Source organism: Strigops habroptila, chromosome 6 (assembly GCF_004027225.2).
Source record: "Strigops habroptila isolate Jane chromosome 6, bStrHab1.2.pri, whole genome shotgun sequence".
Taxonomy (NCBI): Eukaryota; Metazoa; Chordata; class Aves; order Psittaciformes; family Psittacidae; genus Strigops; species Strigops habroptila.
The window spans coordinates 70,294,390-70,312,150 of record NC_044282.2 but is presented as its reverse complement, the minus strand read 5'-3'; the positions used below and the strand labels follow the sequence as shown (position 1 = coordinate 70,312,150).

General features: G+C 43.8%; 1 protein-coding gene across 4 annotated transcripts in view; it reads right to left on the bottom strand.

Annotated features, from left to right (window-relative positions):
* PAK5 (p21 (RAC1) activated kinase 5) overlaps nucleotides 1–17,761 on the bottom strand; it is a 178,017-nt gene that overhangs the window by 36,565 nt on the left and 123,691 nt on the right. For 3 of the 4 annotated variants that reach the window (XM_030490255.1, XM_030490257.1, XM_030490254.1), the window contains 2 exons: nucleotides 12,084–12,160; nucleotides 3,774–3,988 (listed from right to left, as the gene is read on the bottom strand). In XM_030490255.1, the coding sequence (XP_030346115.1) occupies nucleotides 3,774–3,977 (204 nt within the window). In that variant the 5' untranslated portion in view covers nucleotides 3,978–3,988; nucleotides 12,084–12,160. The remainder of the gene's footprint in view (nucleotides 1–3,773; nucleotides 3,989–12,083; nucleotides 12,161–17,761) is intronic. The other variant, XM_030490256.1, reaches the window with a different exon arrangement.

Genomic DNA, 17,761 nt, shown 5'->3' with positions numbered 1-17,761 from the left:
CGTAATTCCACATAGGAGGAGAGGGCTGGGGTTATCTAATGAGAGCTGGACACCTCTGATTGATCAAGCCCGTACAAGGGATCTTCATCTCCTCTCTTTGAGGTCTTTGGCCACTCGGCATCACTGTATGTGGCTCTGTGCAGATGCTCAGTGTCCTCCATCTGAAGAATAACCCCAGCATGGTGTGTTTTCAGAAGAAAATGGCATTTTTTCCTCCAGTAACTTGACAGGAGTGAGGACACTCAGCTGTTCATTGCACTGGGAACATGAGAAGGGATTTTAACACATCTCCAGTGCAGTCCTGCTCCCACTGGCAGCAGCAGACATTTAAGCATCTTAACAAAGCCAACGCTAAGCTCTTTTGGCAAAAATGCCCAAAGTAAGGGTTCTGGTGTTTGTTTTCCTAATATTGTGAGCACAGTGGAGAAACCATGAAGTTTTGCTGCCTAAGGACAATCCATTTGCTTAGTTATTGATTCTGAAGCTTTCCAAAACTCAAAGGGTGGCAACAAACTGAAGCTCCTGCATAGAGTCATGGTGATAGGCCAAGCATATTGTGTGCTGAGGGCAAACACATAAACCATGAGCTCCAGGTACACAGGACAACTACAGTGTACTGAAAGCAAGAGGACTGAATGGCCTGCTAGCAGGATCTCAGGCTTCATGAAGCCTGTTTTAAGTATAGGAAGACACAGTTCACATTTTTCCTGCAGTTATTTCAGTGAAGAATCAGCCTTTTTTCAAGCCTCCCTGCCTCCATAGCCCGAACCTATGAAGATCACTGCTACTTTCCATTTCTCATGAAATTTTTTGCTGTGTTTTAACGACTCGGGTTAGCATCTGAAATCCACAATAGCCTGCTGGTATCTGGGTCACCCACACTGAGCAGGGGAATCCCATTATTGTCTCTGCTCATATTTGAAATGAATGAATTTGTCCAGTCAGCTCCAGCTTGGATTCAAACGCTGATACTACTATGACAAGCCCCCACCTCCCACATGCAAAAGCACTACAAGCCTTTCATCCCAGCTAATGCAGAGGTAGGGCAATGACTTCCCCCAGGATATCTGGGAGGCCAGGGCACTGCCTCTTCATCCTAACTGCTGCTGCCTTCGAATACAGATGGAGCAGTGAGAATATTTATCATTTACTGGTTTTACCCAAAGGGATACACTATGTACCATCAGATCCTATCTGCTTTGCAGACTGAGAAACAGGCAAACACCACTAAACAGGAAAGCTGCAAAACTATAGAGGAGAGTCTTTTACTTCCCCTGCTTCAGCTTTGGGTGAAGCCCAAAGCAAGCAAACACCAGTTCTGTCTCAAAAGCAAGAATTCATGCTTTCAAAGTCCACCTCTATGATCTGTGCTACTCTTCAGTCACGGAGGAGCATCTTTTAGCAGGAACACTTCTGCCTCACACCGTACAGGTAGTCAATACTGAAGTAATTGAATAGAGAATAATTTAGGAGTGCAGAGTTACAGAGCTGCTGTATGACCTGAAACCACAGCACGAACTAACTCTGGCCAAGTGCCTCGGCCTGACTTAATACATCAGGATGTGATTACAAATCTTCTTCTGCTACACCTCAGTGCATTCGCAAGTGGGCTAATTAAACTATCAACTGCTCGGTGGAAAAGAGAAAAGTTGTAAACACACATAAAGAATTCCATCTAAATTAAATGATTGTGCTGAACTAGTTTAACAACATTAGATATTCTTAAAGTGGCTGCAACTGAATTTCTCTCCATAAGTTATATCAAAACAAGGCCTGTCGATTCTTAATAAATATACAGGAAAATGGTATCCTGCAATGGAGTTCAAAGCAAATTCTCAGATGACAGTCAATGCCTCTCAGTTGCCATTAAAATTAACCTGTCTTTTCTCACACTACCATGGAGGCCCATTTCAATAGGCTATAATTGAGACTCAGATATGGAAAGTAACTGGAGGGTGAAAGCACATTTTCTTGAATCCTTCAGTCTTAACACCATTTCCTTGTCTAACTATACCTTTGGAGCAGTGGCATGCAGTTAACTGCAATTTGGATGATCTGCTTCCAAATTCCCCCCTTCTATCCATGCAGAACATCCTTCCTGTGGGTGCCTCTGCAGATGGGTTCATCCGTGCTCAGCCCTATGGCCACTGCTGAGATGGGCACCAGGTTGCAGGAATCCTGTCCCCAGCACACGCATCCTGGGAAGATATCATGGGATACACGGCTGCATCAAGGACCACTGTGGCTCAAGGCTACACTGGAAGAATGAGCTCGGCTTGGGAGCTGCATTTTGGCTCCTGGCCCCAGCCCTTTCCTGACACAGGATGTATTAGTTCAGAAGTGCATCCCTGGTATCTGCACGCATATAGACCCCTGATATGCAGATGTATGTAGACCCCTGTTATACAGACGGAAAAGCAAGAATTGACAAATTCTTACAAACAACTGACAGTGATTTTCTCCACTTCAAAATGTGGCGATGACTCATTTGGGGCTTGATCCTTCACACCCTGCAGTGTGTAGTGCTTCAATGGGACTCCGCACATGAACCAAGCTATATGCATTTGCAGGCCAAGACCCAGAGCTGTATTGCCTATATGGTAAAGAGAAAGCTAATAAGTTTTAAAATCTTCTAAGCTTATGGATTTGTGGCTCTAGAACTGCAGAAAAGACACGCAGGGATATTTTTGTTGTTAAGAAGGGCTGTGGAACAAAGTTGCTCTCCTCCTCTGGCAGGAAAAGGTATGCCCACTTTTTTCCTCTTTATTGCAGGCCTCTATTATACAGTAAGATATTTTATTATAGCAAAAAATCAAGACTTTGGTTTCATCCCCCTTGTCCTGTAGCAACACCCAGTAGTCCCGATCAGCAATTGAATGTCCTTCTGGAGAGGCAGTAAATGTAAATTTAGCAAAGACTTATCAAATATAAATACAGGGTCTGCATTCTCGGGATTATGTGATTTTCTCTTGCTGCAGAAAAACCCACATGAAAATTAAATTCTAGATTTATTTTGCAGCTGCATGGCGGTGAGATACAGGCTCCCACCATCACACAGGTATGATTTACTGGAATGTTAGAATGTGCAATCCCAGAAACACTGCTAAATCGGGGCAAATGTGTTTACTGGAACCCTGAGCCTCTAAGGATGGGGATTGCAGAGCCATGCTGGTGCCCTGTCCAGTGCTGCTCTACCCTCCGAACTGTTTCTTGCCCAGCTGTCCAGCCTGAACCTCCCAAGCCACAGCCTGGGGCTGTTTCCCCTCATTTTCCCACCTGGTGAGAAGCTCAGCTCCATCGCTGCTCCAGGCAGCAGCGGGTGGCAATGAGATCCCTCCCTGAGCTCCTTGCCTGGCTGAACAAGCAATTTCATTTCTGTCCTTTGGTGTACTTTTCCCTTTCTCCCTTGCTCCAAAACTGCCTTTGCCTAAAGCACCATTCTTAAATTAATTATCAAGGAGCTTTATGCTGCAGTGGAGCATGGTTTTGGGCCTCCACCAGGGCTTCTGGCTTTTTGTTCTGCAGCCCAGAATCATGAAACCCCTGCAAGACCCGTGACTCACAGTCTTCTGGGACATTCATTGAAGTTTTATTCATATAACTTCTTTTCCTTGCAGTTCTACTATTAAATATTTGGATTTACAGCTCTTGCCGTACTTGCACGCTCTCCAGCCGTTCCTGCCTCCCAGGACAGCCACTACTGGTGTTGCTTCATTATGGTTACGTGCAATTAAAGGTAGATTAAGAAGTTCAAAAGTGACTTTGCACAATACCTTCATAGGAGCGAGCTGGATGGGAGTGATACATGAGGGATCCACCATAGGCTTTGGCCTGTTGGCCGTGTCTGCCAGCAAGCTGTGCCACTGCTGAGGTAGCCCCGTGAACTTCTGCTCCCGGTGGTCGAAGCCAGTGTGAACCCGATGCTCGAAGTTGGAGGGCCCGGAAATTTCCAGCCGTTTCTTCTTCTTCCCGAACATGGTGGAAAAATCTGGAGAAGTCATAGGAAAACAGGAAAGAAAAATACATCTTTATGCTTTGTTGCAACCTGGAGCCATTCTCTCTACTGCATAGATCATTTTAGTAGATGTTATTAGCCAAATGTCTGTATGAACTTTACTCCACACATACTGTTTTTGAGATCTATGCAAGGAAAGCACATATCTAACCTCTTCTCACAGGATCTGAGATTTTAAGAAATGAATCCAGTCTCTAAATATGCTCATAACACCTTAATGAAACAAGGAAATGCCTCTATTCCAAAGAAGGCAAGCCCTAGGTCCTGCTTTCTACTCCTCTCTGTGCTACCTGCTCATGCTTCAAGTTGTGTCTGGCGCAAGCTCACAGCCCTGAGCACTATTAGCAGTGATGTATGGCTTTGCTTGGAGGACAGCACATGCTATAAGTGATTAGTGTGCCCTAACCCACCACGAGATCAAATGCACACCCAGATTTGCATCTGACATCTATACACCAGATCCTGGAGAAAGGACAACCCATGCGGACGAGAGCCTGGCCCCGCTATGCTCATATCTAGATCTCACCCAGCAGCAATGAAAGGGGGATTATTTCTGTGCTATTTCAGCAGTGCAGACAGACAGAGAGCTCAGATCTAATTCCGACCTGGTCAAAGGGCCTTTATCTTCATTCATAAAGGGTCCTGCTTAAAAACAATACCACGTATCAGCTGTTATAGTCATCACATTTACATGGCATGACTTCTCCTCAGGGAGAGAAATGATTTGCTGTGAGATCCCATGCCTGAACTGCCTGGGTTTATGACTGGGTGGGTACAGCTCGCTGGGTCCCTACCAGCTGAATCAGGCAGGATTCATCACAGCAACAGCCCTACTCCTTGTAAGGTCCAGAAGGAAGTATCAGCTCCTTCGGTCTTTGTGCAGGTAGTGTGGAGAAAAGGAGTCCCTCCAAAGCTGTTCAAGCAAGGAACTGGAAGCTGTGGGAGGAAATGGGACCTTTCCAGCTTGTGCATTGCTGAAGAGACTGGGGTTGACCTGGATGCCCAGTAAAGCTAATCATTACAGCACTTACTCTACAGACAGTAAGTGTTGTGGTTAACTCTTTAGTTGTTATTTCCTGACATGAGTGGATTTGTTTGCCTTCCTCCGGTCTGCTTTTCCCCCTCCTAAAGCAGGCAGCAGGAGGGTTTGCAGGGCACACAGGGAGCACAGGCTGATAGCCAAGGCAAGAGAGGTTTCAGAGGCAAACTGAAAGGGATGAAGGTATTTGCTCACTCTATTAGCATAGGAAATAGCCAATACACTCACAATCTGAATTAATCCTTGGGTTTGGTGGTCCTGACCTTAAAAAGTGGAGCCTAATGATTATATTACAGCAAATTCAGAACTGACTTTCTGAAGGACCTGCTGTTTAAGGCACAGAGGAATTCCTGGTCCCAGGGAAACACGCAGACGTCCTGTTGCTTTGCAAGGAAATACCATCCTGTCCTGGAAAAGTCCTCTGCCTGCTGTCTGCTGTCTCAAAACAGCTCTCCACCTTGATCTCATGGCCATTTCAAGCAGAACTTTGTAGGCCCTTGAGCAGCATCTGTCTGAAACAGCAGCTGGGTGAGGAGGCAGCAGCTCTGTAAAACCTCTTGTATCACAGCAGAGACCCAGCTGTAAAAGTGCTGCCCTGACTATGATTCAGGAGGTGGAGAGGAGAAACTCATGGAAGAAAATACAGTTGTGTTGCTGCTGCTGCAGAAGAAGGTGGGATGATAACTCAGGTGTTTATTCCACCCTCATTCCCTTTTACTGGTTTATTTTCACTTGGTCCCATTGGGCTTTCTTCTTGGGTCTCACCCTCTGGCTCTCTCCCCTTCTCTGAACTCCCTCCAAATCTCCTGCCCTTTTGACCATCTCCATCTCTGTTAACTTGGATATCTTCCTCACCTTCCTCTCCTGAAACCTCTTAGCATCACCTGGATATGTGGCCCTTTTTCCACTTCCAGCATCATCATCTTTTTATTTTCCTTGTTGGTGGCATGTCAGATAGATACCCTGTGGCACTCGCAGAGATGTCTCCAGCCTAACCCAAAGCCACCATGGCTGATCTCTGTTCAAAGACTATTTATTTTCAAGGCTCAAACAGAAGCAGTCAGCAGTTCAGTTAGTACTTTGCTGCATTCACTGCTCACCCGTGGGGCTCCACAAATCACAGCTGGCTGCAGATCAGTGGCACTGGATTGATTTCATTCACCCTCTGGGATGTGAATCTGTGAGAACTATTGGAGTCACATTTTAAACCATCAGCTCCAGACATGTACTTCTTCATCGGATCAATGCCAGTGCTCACACGGTTTCCCACTGGACTTGCATCCTAATGCAGGTGTTGGGATGCTTGAAGTCCTCCAGAGCCCCAAACAACATCAGATAAATAAAAGCACAACAGTTGGCACACTGCATATTGCCTTTTAAAAACATACAACCATTCATTCAATAAGATATTACTCTTCTGTTTCTAAATTGCTTTGACACATTGCACTCTCTCGTTTCAATGCCAAATGTGAAATTCAGCCCAGGAGGACCTTTACTTTCTCAGGAGAGGATCTCAGTCTAAAACCTGATGCCAAGGCTACGTTTTTGCACAGGGATGGTGTCTGAGGTCTGGACAGTGGGATCTGCCCCCCTCTGAGTGCAGCTCATGCTTAGATCAGCTTAAACTGACCGTGAAGCTATAGCAGGAGAGACAGGGATACTGGCACCTCGCACAGCAAGGGGGGCAAATGCACACATGCTACGCACCTCGGTGGCTGGAGAACCTCTCCTGTGGGGCTGTGCCTGTGGAAGGTGACCAGGAAACCTGGGTGATAGCAGCCCCAGGCCATGGAAGCAGAGCAGGAGCCCTCCTGGGCCGTGCTGCCTCTCCACCAGCTCTGCTCACAGACAGCTGCTTGGTGCTACCAAAAGGAGCAGAGCCTTGACTGGCTCTTAAGGCTATCAATAATAAATGCTACACACTGTCACCCTGCTCCAACAACCAGCAAGGCCTCTCCGTTTCACTGCAAAGCAAAGCTGACCTCTCCTTACCATGGTCCCTCCAAGTAATTTTAATAAACACAGCAATTGCAAGGAAATGTCATTTTCTTTCCCCAAAGAATGGGAATGATGCTCCTTGTTTTCCTTAGCTGTGTGAGGATGCAGGTTTGGGGCAGCCAAGCCTCTGAAACCTCTTGCTCCTGGCTTGTAAGACCCTGACTCAGTCCCCACTAACGTGCTTGGTCCTCAGGCCTCAAGAAAGGAGAGATGATTTTATTTTGTCATAGCTTTATTAATACAATACAAAAAATAAAGCGTTTACTCATTTAACCAGGTGTGGAAGCAGAAAACATCCTGGGCAAGTGAATAAACGAGAAAGCTCTCTAAGGCTTATCAAATTATTTTAGGAATAAGAGGTATCCAAGTGCTTTGAAGAAAAACGGTGGACCTTTCCAGGATGCCAGATAACATGTGTGCAAAGTAAGTGTTATGAGATTACTATCAAGAGCACAAAATTTTATGAGCTTGATGTTCATTCAGGCACCTATTCATTCACTCTGTCACGCAAAACAGCAATCCTCTCAGAGCTGTTAAGAAACCCTAACTTCCTAATGGGAGTAGTTAGGAAAATATCCCACAGAAAACAGGGCACCTGCCTGTGCTGAGCAGAGGCACAGGGAAGCTCTGCAGAGCCATCTGAAGAGGTGCCATCCTCATCCCATCCTCCCCACAGTACTCACCCTTAACTAATTCCTCCTGACAGCCTCCAATGCACTCCTGGTTGTGGCACATCTCTCAGCAAATGCCATCCCTCCGTCCAGCACCTCCTGTGCTCACCCCCACAGAATGAGAGGAAATTAGAGGTATCCTACTCATGGCTTGTTGCTATTTTGGTGGGGATGAGCACAACCAGGATGTCTGTCCTCTATGTGCAAGTGCTTTGCCAATGAATAGTCTGGCCCATTTCAACACCACATATGTGGTACAAGGTGACAGTCAAAATGAGGGGGCTGGGAGAGCCTGTACTAACTACAGCTACTGTTGATGCCAGTGGGCTTGAGCTAGCTTCAAGGGGAATCAAAACTAGGACTCATCATTACATGGCTTCAATGGGGTTTTTCTATAGAAAGACTTTACTTTTATGCTGAAATGATGCAGCACATTCATTCTGTTTCTAAATTGGGGGTTTGAAGGGAGTAGTCCTTCAGTTACAGCAAACAAAGAATTTAGAAAATGTGACAGCACGAGACCAAAAGCAAGTCTGTTGTTGAGTGGGAGAGCAGGAGATAAGTCTGTTTTCAGCTCAGGGTTGTGATGCTGAGGGGCCCCTCCAACCCATAGTTCCACTGTGGCACAAGGCTAAAGATGAGGGACTTTCTTTACCAAAGCCATGATGGGAAAAAAATACGGAAGTTTACTGGAAGAAAATCCAATACTGGCGGGGAAAATCAGACTATCTCACCACCTCTCCTGCTGACGTGAGCTGAGCAACCCACAGCAGTGCTGGTCCCAGCTGTGCCGTTGGGGAATGTGAAAGGAATAGGGATAGCAGGAGAAATGTGTAAGCCATGCTCTGCAGATACAGCTACCCAAAACCTTTTTATAATGGTGATATTGGTGCTATTCCAGCTTTTGCCCAAGAAAGGAGCACCGCCAGCTCTGCTGGTGCCTGCTGAACAGTTCTAACACAGCTCCATCCAGCTGCTGCAGGAACGAGGTAATGCTGAAACGATGCTCTCAGGAGCAATCACTGCATATTGCATTTAATGCTGTTTACTGTAGTGCCTAACAAACTGAATTACATGCTAATCAACACACCTTGCCTGTTAGATTTATCCCGGCCTTGGCTCCCTTTCAGTTCACTCCTTCCTATGCACAGAGCCATGGACTCCCGCACTGGTCCAAATTTCATGCATGACCTTCAATGACAGATCAGGTCCCCACATGCAGAGATAATTCCCTGTGTCCAAGACATTGCCTGTGCAAGGTGTGGGGACCAGCAAAACAAATCCACTCTGCCAGCTACTGCACCACACTTATGCTGCTTCCCAGCCACAAATGAAGGTATCTTTTTCCAGCAAGAAGCATCCTACAGCCCTGCCCTGGAGCAAGAGGGTGGAAGTTGGAATAAAAGGGAAAAAGGATGCCTTCAATCCTAAAATAAATTGTATTCTGTATCTTTTATCATATCCTAAATAAGAGTAATCCAGTCAAGCCAGCAAATAAGAGAAGTCTATTCAACTCTGCCTTAGTGCCACACTCTGCTCCCAATGAGAAAGTAGGAGCCACCTTTTTCTTCCCCTCCCAGTAGCTATTTTAGATTAAAGGGAATTTAGATTTCCAACTAGTAAAGTTGGAAAGACTTATTTTGGCTGTAATCTTGAAATCTACCCAAGTCACAAGCGCATCCACTAAGCACTGACAACACTACCACTTCAACTTGCCATCTCAGATGAACCCACAGACTAACACTGAGCAAAGCACTGTGAAATTCTGCCATGCATAAACCCATACAATAACTGTATAAAGTTAGTAACTAGAATAACAGTGAGATGGGTATTTTTAACTAAAAACCAACCTTTTAATGATTGTTTAGCATAGCCACATAAGCCCTATATTTTTTAATTACAGAATTCCAGCAGCCAGATGTTGTATCCCAGTAACTCAAGGAGATCATCTGTGTCCAGCAGCAGCATAATCCTGGGAAGCCTGCAAGTATTTCTTATGCACACCTTGCTGCTGCTCGAGCACATAGCTGGGCTACAGATATTCCCTAAGGAGACCCTGGAGTTCATTGTCTGCCTCAGCCCAGCAACACATTTGCTTTTGAAACAACCAGCAATTAGTTCATTTTCAATGAGGAGGCGCAGACTGTGTTAAGTCCATCAGGCTGTATTTTTTCTGCAGGGATTCCCTGTGGTTTCTCTGCCGAGCAAAGCAGCAGCAGAGCCCTTTTCCCGCAGGGATGGCATGCTATTAGCATCTAAAAATTGCCTTCATGCACACTGAGTATCATCTGCAAGCTCAGAGTGGGAGTAGCACTGAGGGCTCAAAGCCCCCAATGCCACCACACAGCCAAAACAACTGGTTACAGCCAGGAGTGTTAATAAAATGCTTCCTTTTTAAGAACTTTAAAGAAAACAGAGTGCAAAATGGGAGATGGGTGCAGGGCGCTTTCCTTTGATAATTTTTACTTACTAATAACAGTTTTCTGTAGCACAAGGACCTCAATTACTCCCCTCCAGAGCTAGCAACACACAGCGATACATCATTAGCTTCGCCAGCTTCTGTTCCCGTGCTCTGATTAATTGTAACCTTTCCTGATATTTGATCGTAAATGAAAGAGTATGAATTGAAAAGCACAAATTGAATTAACGTGTCAAGCCAGGCTGCGTAGCCAGTGCTCCAGATAAATGGGAGCTGGGCTGATACTCCATCTCGAGGAGAAATCAAATGTCTAGAAGGGACTGACGGCAGCATAAATTGCAAAGAAATAGGGTGTGAGACGTAAAAATGACGTTGGTTCTTCTTCAGCTCACACTGGTGTAAGTCCCTGCTGCTGAGCCAAATGGAAGGAGACCAACATATATCTGTGCATCTCTATAGCTACAAAAAGGAGGAAAATGCTTATTTATTTATTTATGGGATAGCAACAACAATAGCTTAGTTTTGTATTTCCTTTTTGTTCGCTTTAAGGATGGTTCGAAGCTTCTCAGTGGGGACCATTTGCTGCTGGCTGCAATCAGAGCATGAGTTTCCTTTGCAAAGACGAAACCCCCATGTCTCGATTGCAGGCATATATTTTGAAAAGAACTTAGCTCTATTTTTCTATTTTTAACTGAAAATCCAGAGAACATTACTCTATTTTCCAGGAAATAAATCAAGAAGCAATACCTGGTAAAGCAGAGTGGACTAAATGAGAAGCAAATAAATTTAATGGAAAAGCTCTTAAAAAACCTCATTGCTTTCAGGTAAGCCTGACACACCAATGTGATTCTGGAACAGAGGAGAAATTCTATTTGACTTCCCAGATAAGATAGAATCATAGAATCACTCCTAAATACTTCCCTAATTCCCAGAGGATCTTTCTGGATGTACAGGAGGGAGATGAATGGGGGCATCCAGGAACTGGGGGACAGCTGCCTGCAGAGCACACTCAAACCACTCGTAGGTGGGTCCTGTGATGATGCTTTGTATTTATTAATTCATTTACTGGTTAATGAGAGGGACATCTCATTACTACTTCAGATACAAGGTAGTTTCAGACCTCATGGAAGGATATTGTTTTGTCATGTGGATGGACAAACACCCCATGCAAGGAGAATACCAGGCTGATTCATCCACCTAGAGACCCCATTTCCTGTGATCCCTGCTTAGCCCTCTGCTCTTACCTATTATGATTTGAGCATTTCAACTTGGGAACGATAAAATAAACCCTTAGATAATGTTCTGGCATACCTTACTAATGAATCAAGATGATGACTTTAAACATTGACTCTCTAGAGGCAATAAAAAGGATCTACAAATCCTGAATGAACTAAGTCAGCCCACACAGCCGAAATATTGGGAGTCTTCTACCACCCTGCTAAGCTCTTCCACACATAAATAGTGTCACTGACGAAACACTAATCACCTGTGGCCAAACAGTTTTTCCAGACTAATTCTATATCATTTTTAATTGAAAGAAAGTATAAGAACACCATTTTCAATGCATGCCCACATGAGTTTTAGGAACAAAAATGCTTGATGGTCAATAGGATTCAACTCATCCCCACGGATTTTCTAGGTGCCTTCCATTTTTGAGATGGGACAGACTTGTAAGTCATTTAAACACTATTAAAATACATGCTTTAATCATGGAAAAAATATACCCTGATGGATTGGACCACACCTGACAAGTACAAAAGTGCCATCTTTCCCAAGGTCCCTCATTTACCCGACAGCATTCTGCTCATTTCAACCTTAGGTCATATCAGCCATTTTTTCAGTGTTCCTGTGTCACTGCACAATCTAATAAAAATCCAGTTAAACAATTACAAGCTGTCCAGGACTTGTCATTGTCCGTGTTTCTTTTCAATCCCACAATACCTTGTTTATGGTTGAAAATGCCTTCATTCGTCACAGCGCAGCAGGGTGTCTCTTGATAGCTGGCCCGTGAGACATATCTAATAGAAATGCACAATGGAACAAAAGACAGGGAAAAAATAATAACAAAAGGCAATGCATGCTTCCAGAGAAATAGTAAAAGCTGGTACAGAGTGGCCAAACTAGGATTGATGTACTCCAGGGAACAATACTCATTCTTCCTATTGAAAGCTACTCTTGTACGAGGACTCATTTCTACACACTGACTGACATGTGCTTTCCTAATTTAGAAGTCTTGTGATTCCCAGTGGATTTTAATGCTCAGTAATTTTCAGCTGAGTAGCTTAAACGCATGCATTGTAGTCAGTCACTCTCTATTATTTTATACACAAGCGCATATATAGAGCAATGTACAGACAGAGGAATTAGTCTGCAACAGCTCTGGGCAGATGAAAGAGGAAAAAAAGCCAACCCAAACCCCGCCAACACAAACCCCACCAACCCCTGGAGGTAACATAAATAATTTCTATCCTTAGCAAGTGAAAGGATTCCAGATTTGCAGAAGCAAACAGTCCTCTGGGATAATTAATGGTATTAACTTTGTAGGAAATGCTGGGCACCCACAGGGAGAGGGTATTAAATAAGTCACCCATTAAATGAGACACCGCAAATCTCAAGCTACTTCAAAGCAGTTACCGTGGTTTTTTTCTGAGTTGCTATTACTATTATGTTAAAATACAGAGTTGAACATTATAAAGGATGTGGTTACTCTATATCAATGTTTTGAATTAGAAAAAAAAAAGCAGTAAAACAAAATACTAGCAAGAATGAAAGTGATGATGTATCGGTAGAGAAGACAGAGTGAGCAGACAGATCAGGAAAGCCTACAGCAAATACCAAAACCAGCACTGTGACATAGTATTTCTTAATTCTGAGTATTAGGATTATTAAATCCATGTTCCTATAGGTTGCGGTGGCTGTAGGATAAAGGAGTGCAAGGATATGAAATCCTACATCTGCCGAGAGAAAGGACTGAGCAAAGGGCTTGAAAAGCACTTGGAAGATCACTCTGCTCCATCAAGTACCAGGTTACATACACCTTGTTGCATTTCGGGCTGCGTTCTCAGTGCTCTGCTGGCAAAGCCTCAGCAAAGTAGATGGATTGGCACCAACTTCTAGCACAGTGGAGGAGACATGAAGTGTCTTGTTTTGGTTTTGCATGTAGAGCTTTAGTTTTAACACTCTGAAGCAGAGTTTCCACCCCAATGCTTGATTGTAATTGCAAACATACCAATGACCAAAGTGTGTTAGGCTGTCGTATGGCTTCTTCACAGTTCCCAGGAAAGACTAATCACAAGACCACACTGCTCATCACAAATGCCCTGTATTTACTATTGATGTATCTGATAATTAGTAAAAAACCAGCTTTCACTTTAAAAAAAAGGATGCAAAATGGTTTCTAGGTGTCAGAACCAGTTTATCCTGTGTTGGTTGCATCCATGAACATACCACAATGGCATCAAGGAGGTGCCTGCCCCAGCACAGGTTATTTTACAGCACCCAGTGAGTGCCACGAGGCAAGCAGCAATGAGCAGGAACAGGACCAGATGGGGACATGTCCCTGTGACAGCATCATGTTCTGCTGAGATACATGAATGAGGAGGGGGCTCTGGAGCCAACCTCCTGCCATAAATCCTCACTGCTATGGTTGCATTCTATACACTGGGTTTTTATTTTCACAATAATATCAACTGGGTTTATTTTACTTCTAAACCAGTACACGCTGCATTGGCTCTCAGGAATTGCTCTATTACCATAACATTTGTAATAAAGATTGCTTTCCAGTGAATGATGAACAGAAACAAATGGTTCTTAATGCATTATTAATGGCAAGCCTCTGGTAAGAATATTCTTTAGGACGAAAACACATCTTCTGACCTGTGTTTACCAAAAATGGAACCAAATCAGATTATTTGATATGTCAAAATAACTTTAAAATACAGATATGTCTATAGATTAATGCATCCACAGCAAGTGTCTGGAAGATGAAAATCCCGCCTGTTGTTATCACTGTGGGTTTCCTATCCTAGTATCAGGTTTTGCTCTGTATCACTAACATATAACTGAAGGAAAACTATTTCCACAGTTTGCAATAAATCACAAATGCATAGATTCTACTTGAAATTTTTACTTACATATTTTCTGGTCTTTTTCCTCACTCTGCATTGCTCTGAAAAACTGGTTTGAAAGTCAATTCTTATCCTTTTGACTTGCTGTCACGTCATACTCTGTTTCCATATTAAAAATGAGAACTGATCCCTTGAAGGGGTTGCTGGAGGTTACTATTTATTACCTCCTTCAAAAAGTTTACCATAAGCTCTTTATAGAGAACACTGAATGTGTATAAAGGAACGTCTGCTCCATCCTTCTCTCTTTGGATCATCCCCAATGACCAATAATTGCAACTGAGTAATTCCTCAACACTGAGTTTCTCAGAGCTGAGCGACCTTGCCATTCAGACTTTGCATTTTGCCATCTCCAGACATCAGTTTGGAAGAGATGGGTCTCACCTGTTCTCTGTTTATATAAGATATAAAACATTTTATATAAAAGTTATAGGGGAGAAATGGAGGCCCTTTATGCTGTATATGTGAAACTCATGTGAAAGATTTGAGACCAGCCACAGAAAAGCAAACAAAATCCATAAAATAATGCAAACTGAATGAAAAAAACCCCACAATTTTATGTCTGGGCAATCAGTGCAAATCCAGAAAGATGAATGCTACTGTGATTTTTATATTGTTTCCCATCTTTTTAGCGACAAAAATAAAGACAGACTGCAGGTAGGTTTTGAGCAACAAGAGGAATTACTGCATCTCGGATGGCCACCACTTCCACCTCCCAAGAATTGATGCTGCAACACAAAGAGGTTCAAATTCCCTCTTTTGGATGCACAAATGTGAGTCACTGCATTCTGCAGGGCTCATCCACATGCTCTTTTGCCTGTCCAGGATGAGGGGGTTCATCTGAAATGGCTCAAAAGGACACCTCCAGCCTCTCAAAAGAAAAGAAGAAAAGGAGATTGCCAAGTGACTAAGTGACCAGCTAAGATGACTCCCAGAAATACTGGTCTGGAAACACCAAGAGAAGCTGCCACATGATGCTGCCTATGAGCTGGTTCAGTTTCCAAACTCTTAGACAATTATGCCAACATAAATCTCTTCTCTGCCAGCAGAAATGCTGCTGCACGAACAACACGGCATCATCCCTCCCCAGCCCACAGCCCTGACCAACTCATTCTGCAAGCAGCTCCAAAGGAGGCTGTTTCATCAAGGAAATGCCATCGCAAAAATGAGTCTCTGAGAGAAGGCAAGATCTTCCCTATGTATTTTATGAGAAACCTTACTTACTGCAGCGGGGGACATGCTGAGCCTACGCAGAGGTGAAGAACTTGGCCATCATCTCTCAGGGATCAAGAGCTCATGGCGCCCATCCTGCTTGGTGAAATGGTGCCAGGCCCTGAACCCTCTGTTTATGTCCTGGGAAAACACATATTTAGCATATCTGCATCTGGAATGCAAGGATTTGCAGGTCCTTCTTGAAGCCTCTGCAGCAAAAATACACCCCAAAAATACATCCCAATAATTGATACCTAATATCAATTAGAAGATAATAATCAAAAAGGACGTCTTTGCATGCTGACTCTGGTTGCATCCACCACTGTTTCCAGAGGCAGGGAGATTCGTTTCTCTTTGATTCCCCACTTTGTTATGGAATAACTCCAACAAAGCTGCTGGATACAACTGGGAAATCAAAGATGAGCTGGGAAAGCGACTGCAAAAAAATGCATTAAGGAAACACATGCAGGTAATGCCACGTGGTGGGAGCCGGAGTCAGCACTTAGGATTGCAAAGTTTGCTAGCTAAGAGAAGAATTAAGTGAGCAGAAGGAGTTTAGATCCTAATGGAAATCGTTTCTAACCAGAACAAAGTTACTGTTTCTGGTCAAACGAAACACCTTGTTCTATGAAATATTCCATTTTTACCATTTTCCTTTTGTTCTTATACACGGAATCACATAAAACTCAAAAGCTATTTAAGATAAATGCCCCTCAAATGGCAACTTAGGGTTTTCCTCAAATTTTTGGACATACAATTCAATAAATTCCCTGATATTGTTTATTTCAGGTGATGTAAAAATTGTCTGTGCTCTGGCTGGGCAGCAGAGATCCCTTTCTGAGTGCTTCATGGGGCAATAGAAAGGTTTTAGAAAGCTGGTTTTAAGGCAGCCGTTATACTCAAATTATGGGAGACATCACAAACGAATGACAGTAGCATCTTTACAACACATCCCTGTAAGTAAGTCTCTGCACTCCCCACATGCTACTGACTCAGCCTGTGGCTGCACCCTGGGCACCCACCCGTGAGTGTAATCGTGTGCAGTGGCCAGCCTTGAGTTCAGCCGTACTGACAACCCTGGCTTTCCACTTGATTTCCAGCTTCTTCAGGACAAAGGCAGGAAGATATCCTGAACGGCTTTTAAAATGATTATGCAAAGCACAGTGGGCTGTATAAAACCTTTTCCAATACACCTCCCTTTTAGTACTCTGACAGTAATCAACCGTGTTATTAGAACTATTCTTTCTCCTTATTACATATAGGCTGATGTTTTAAATGGAAATAACATCATCTTGTCCCCCTGCGTTTCTTACTTGTGGCGTGTCCTTGAAAGTACCCAACGCTCAGGACGCCAAAAGCTGAAGGCTCAGCTCGCCCACATAAGAGATGTGATATGAATAAATCAGTGCCAGGTCCATGTGAGCTGCTTCTCTCTCGCTAGCGGGGGCTCAGGCTGGAAAAGCTGTATCTGCAGTGGAGATGCCATGCAGCCTTTAACTACACTTGGTGCCATTTAAAACCACCAGTTCATTCAGTATATACTGATTCAGTTGTTTAAATGACAAATATGCATTTGGGTGTTTACAGAGAAATGAAAAAATATGTATTTACCAGGGTGATGTGACTGTTTCTTTAAGAGAGTTTGACTTACTGGGAAAGAGTTTCAAAACTCGAAGGAAACGCTAAAATTCAGAGCTTCAGACTTCACCTTAAGGGTCACTATCAGACCTGTTAGGGCTAATCTTGCTCCTCTGTACATGGTGAGAGCAAAGCTGTGTACCCACGGCTGTGTGTTTGGTATCTCCCTAAAAGTCATCTTCAAATGCCATTTATCTTTTCCCTGGTGTAGAGCTGTATCATCACAGTCTTGGGCTTTCTGGAGCACCATTTGGGTCCCGATTCAACTGTTGTCAGCTTCAGTGGGAGGTCTCTGACCCCAGAAATAGCCACTTTCTTCTCTATTCCCCTCTACTGATAACAGGGTGAGAAAAATAACCCTACATGGTGACAGCACATTTAAAAGGAGGGAAGAGGGGGGAGCATGGTTGACTTTACTTGAGAAGGTTATCTCCTAGTCCCTTTTCTTTGCAACACAGGCTAGAGGAGATGATGCTTCCCTCCCTCCCTTTTGCTGCCACTACCTCCCATGTCTCAATGGAAACCAAAGCTCAGCAACTTAAACTGTGGCCCTTCATCAATGTTTTCTGAGCCAACATTTCCTAAAGCTGAACAAAGGCTGACCTGCATGTTATCTGCTCTGAATCCAGCAAAATTTATGTTAAT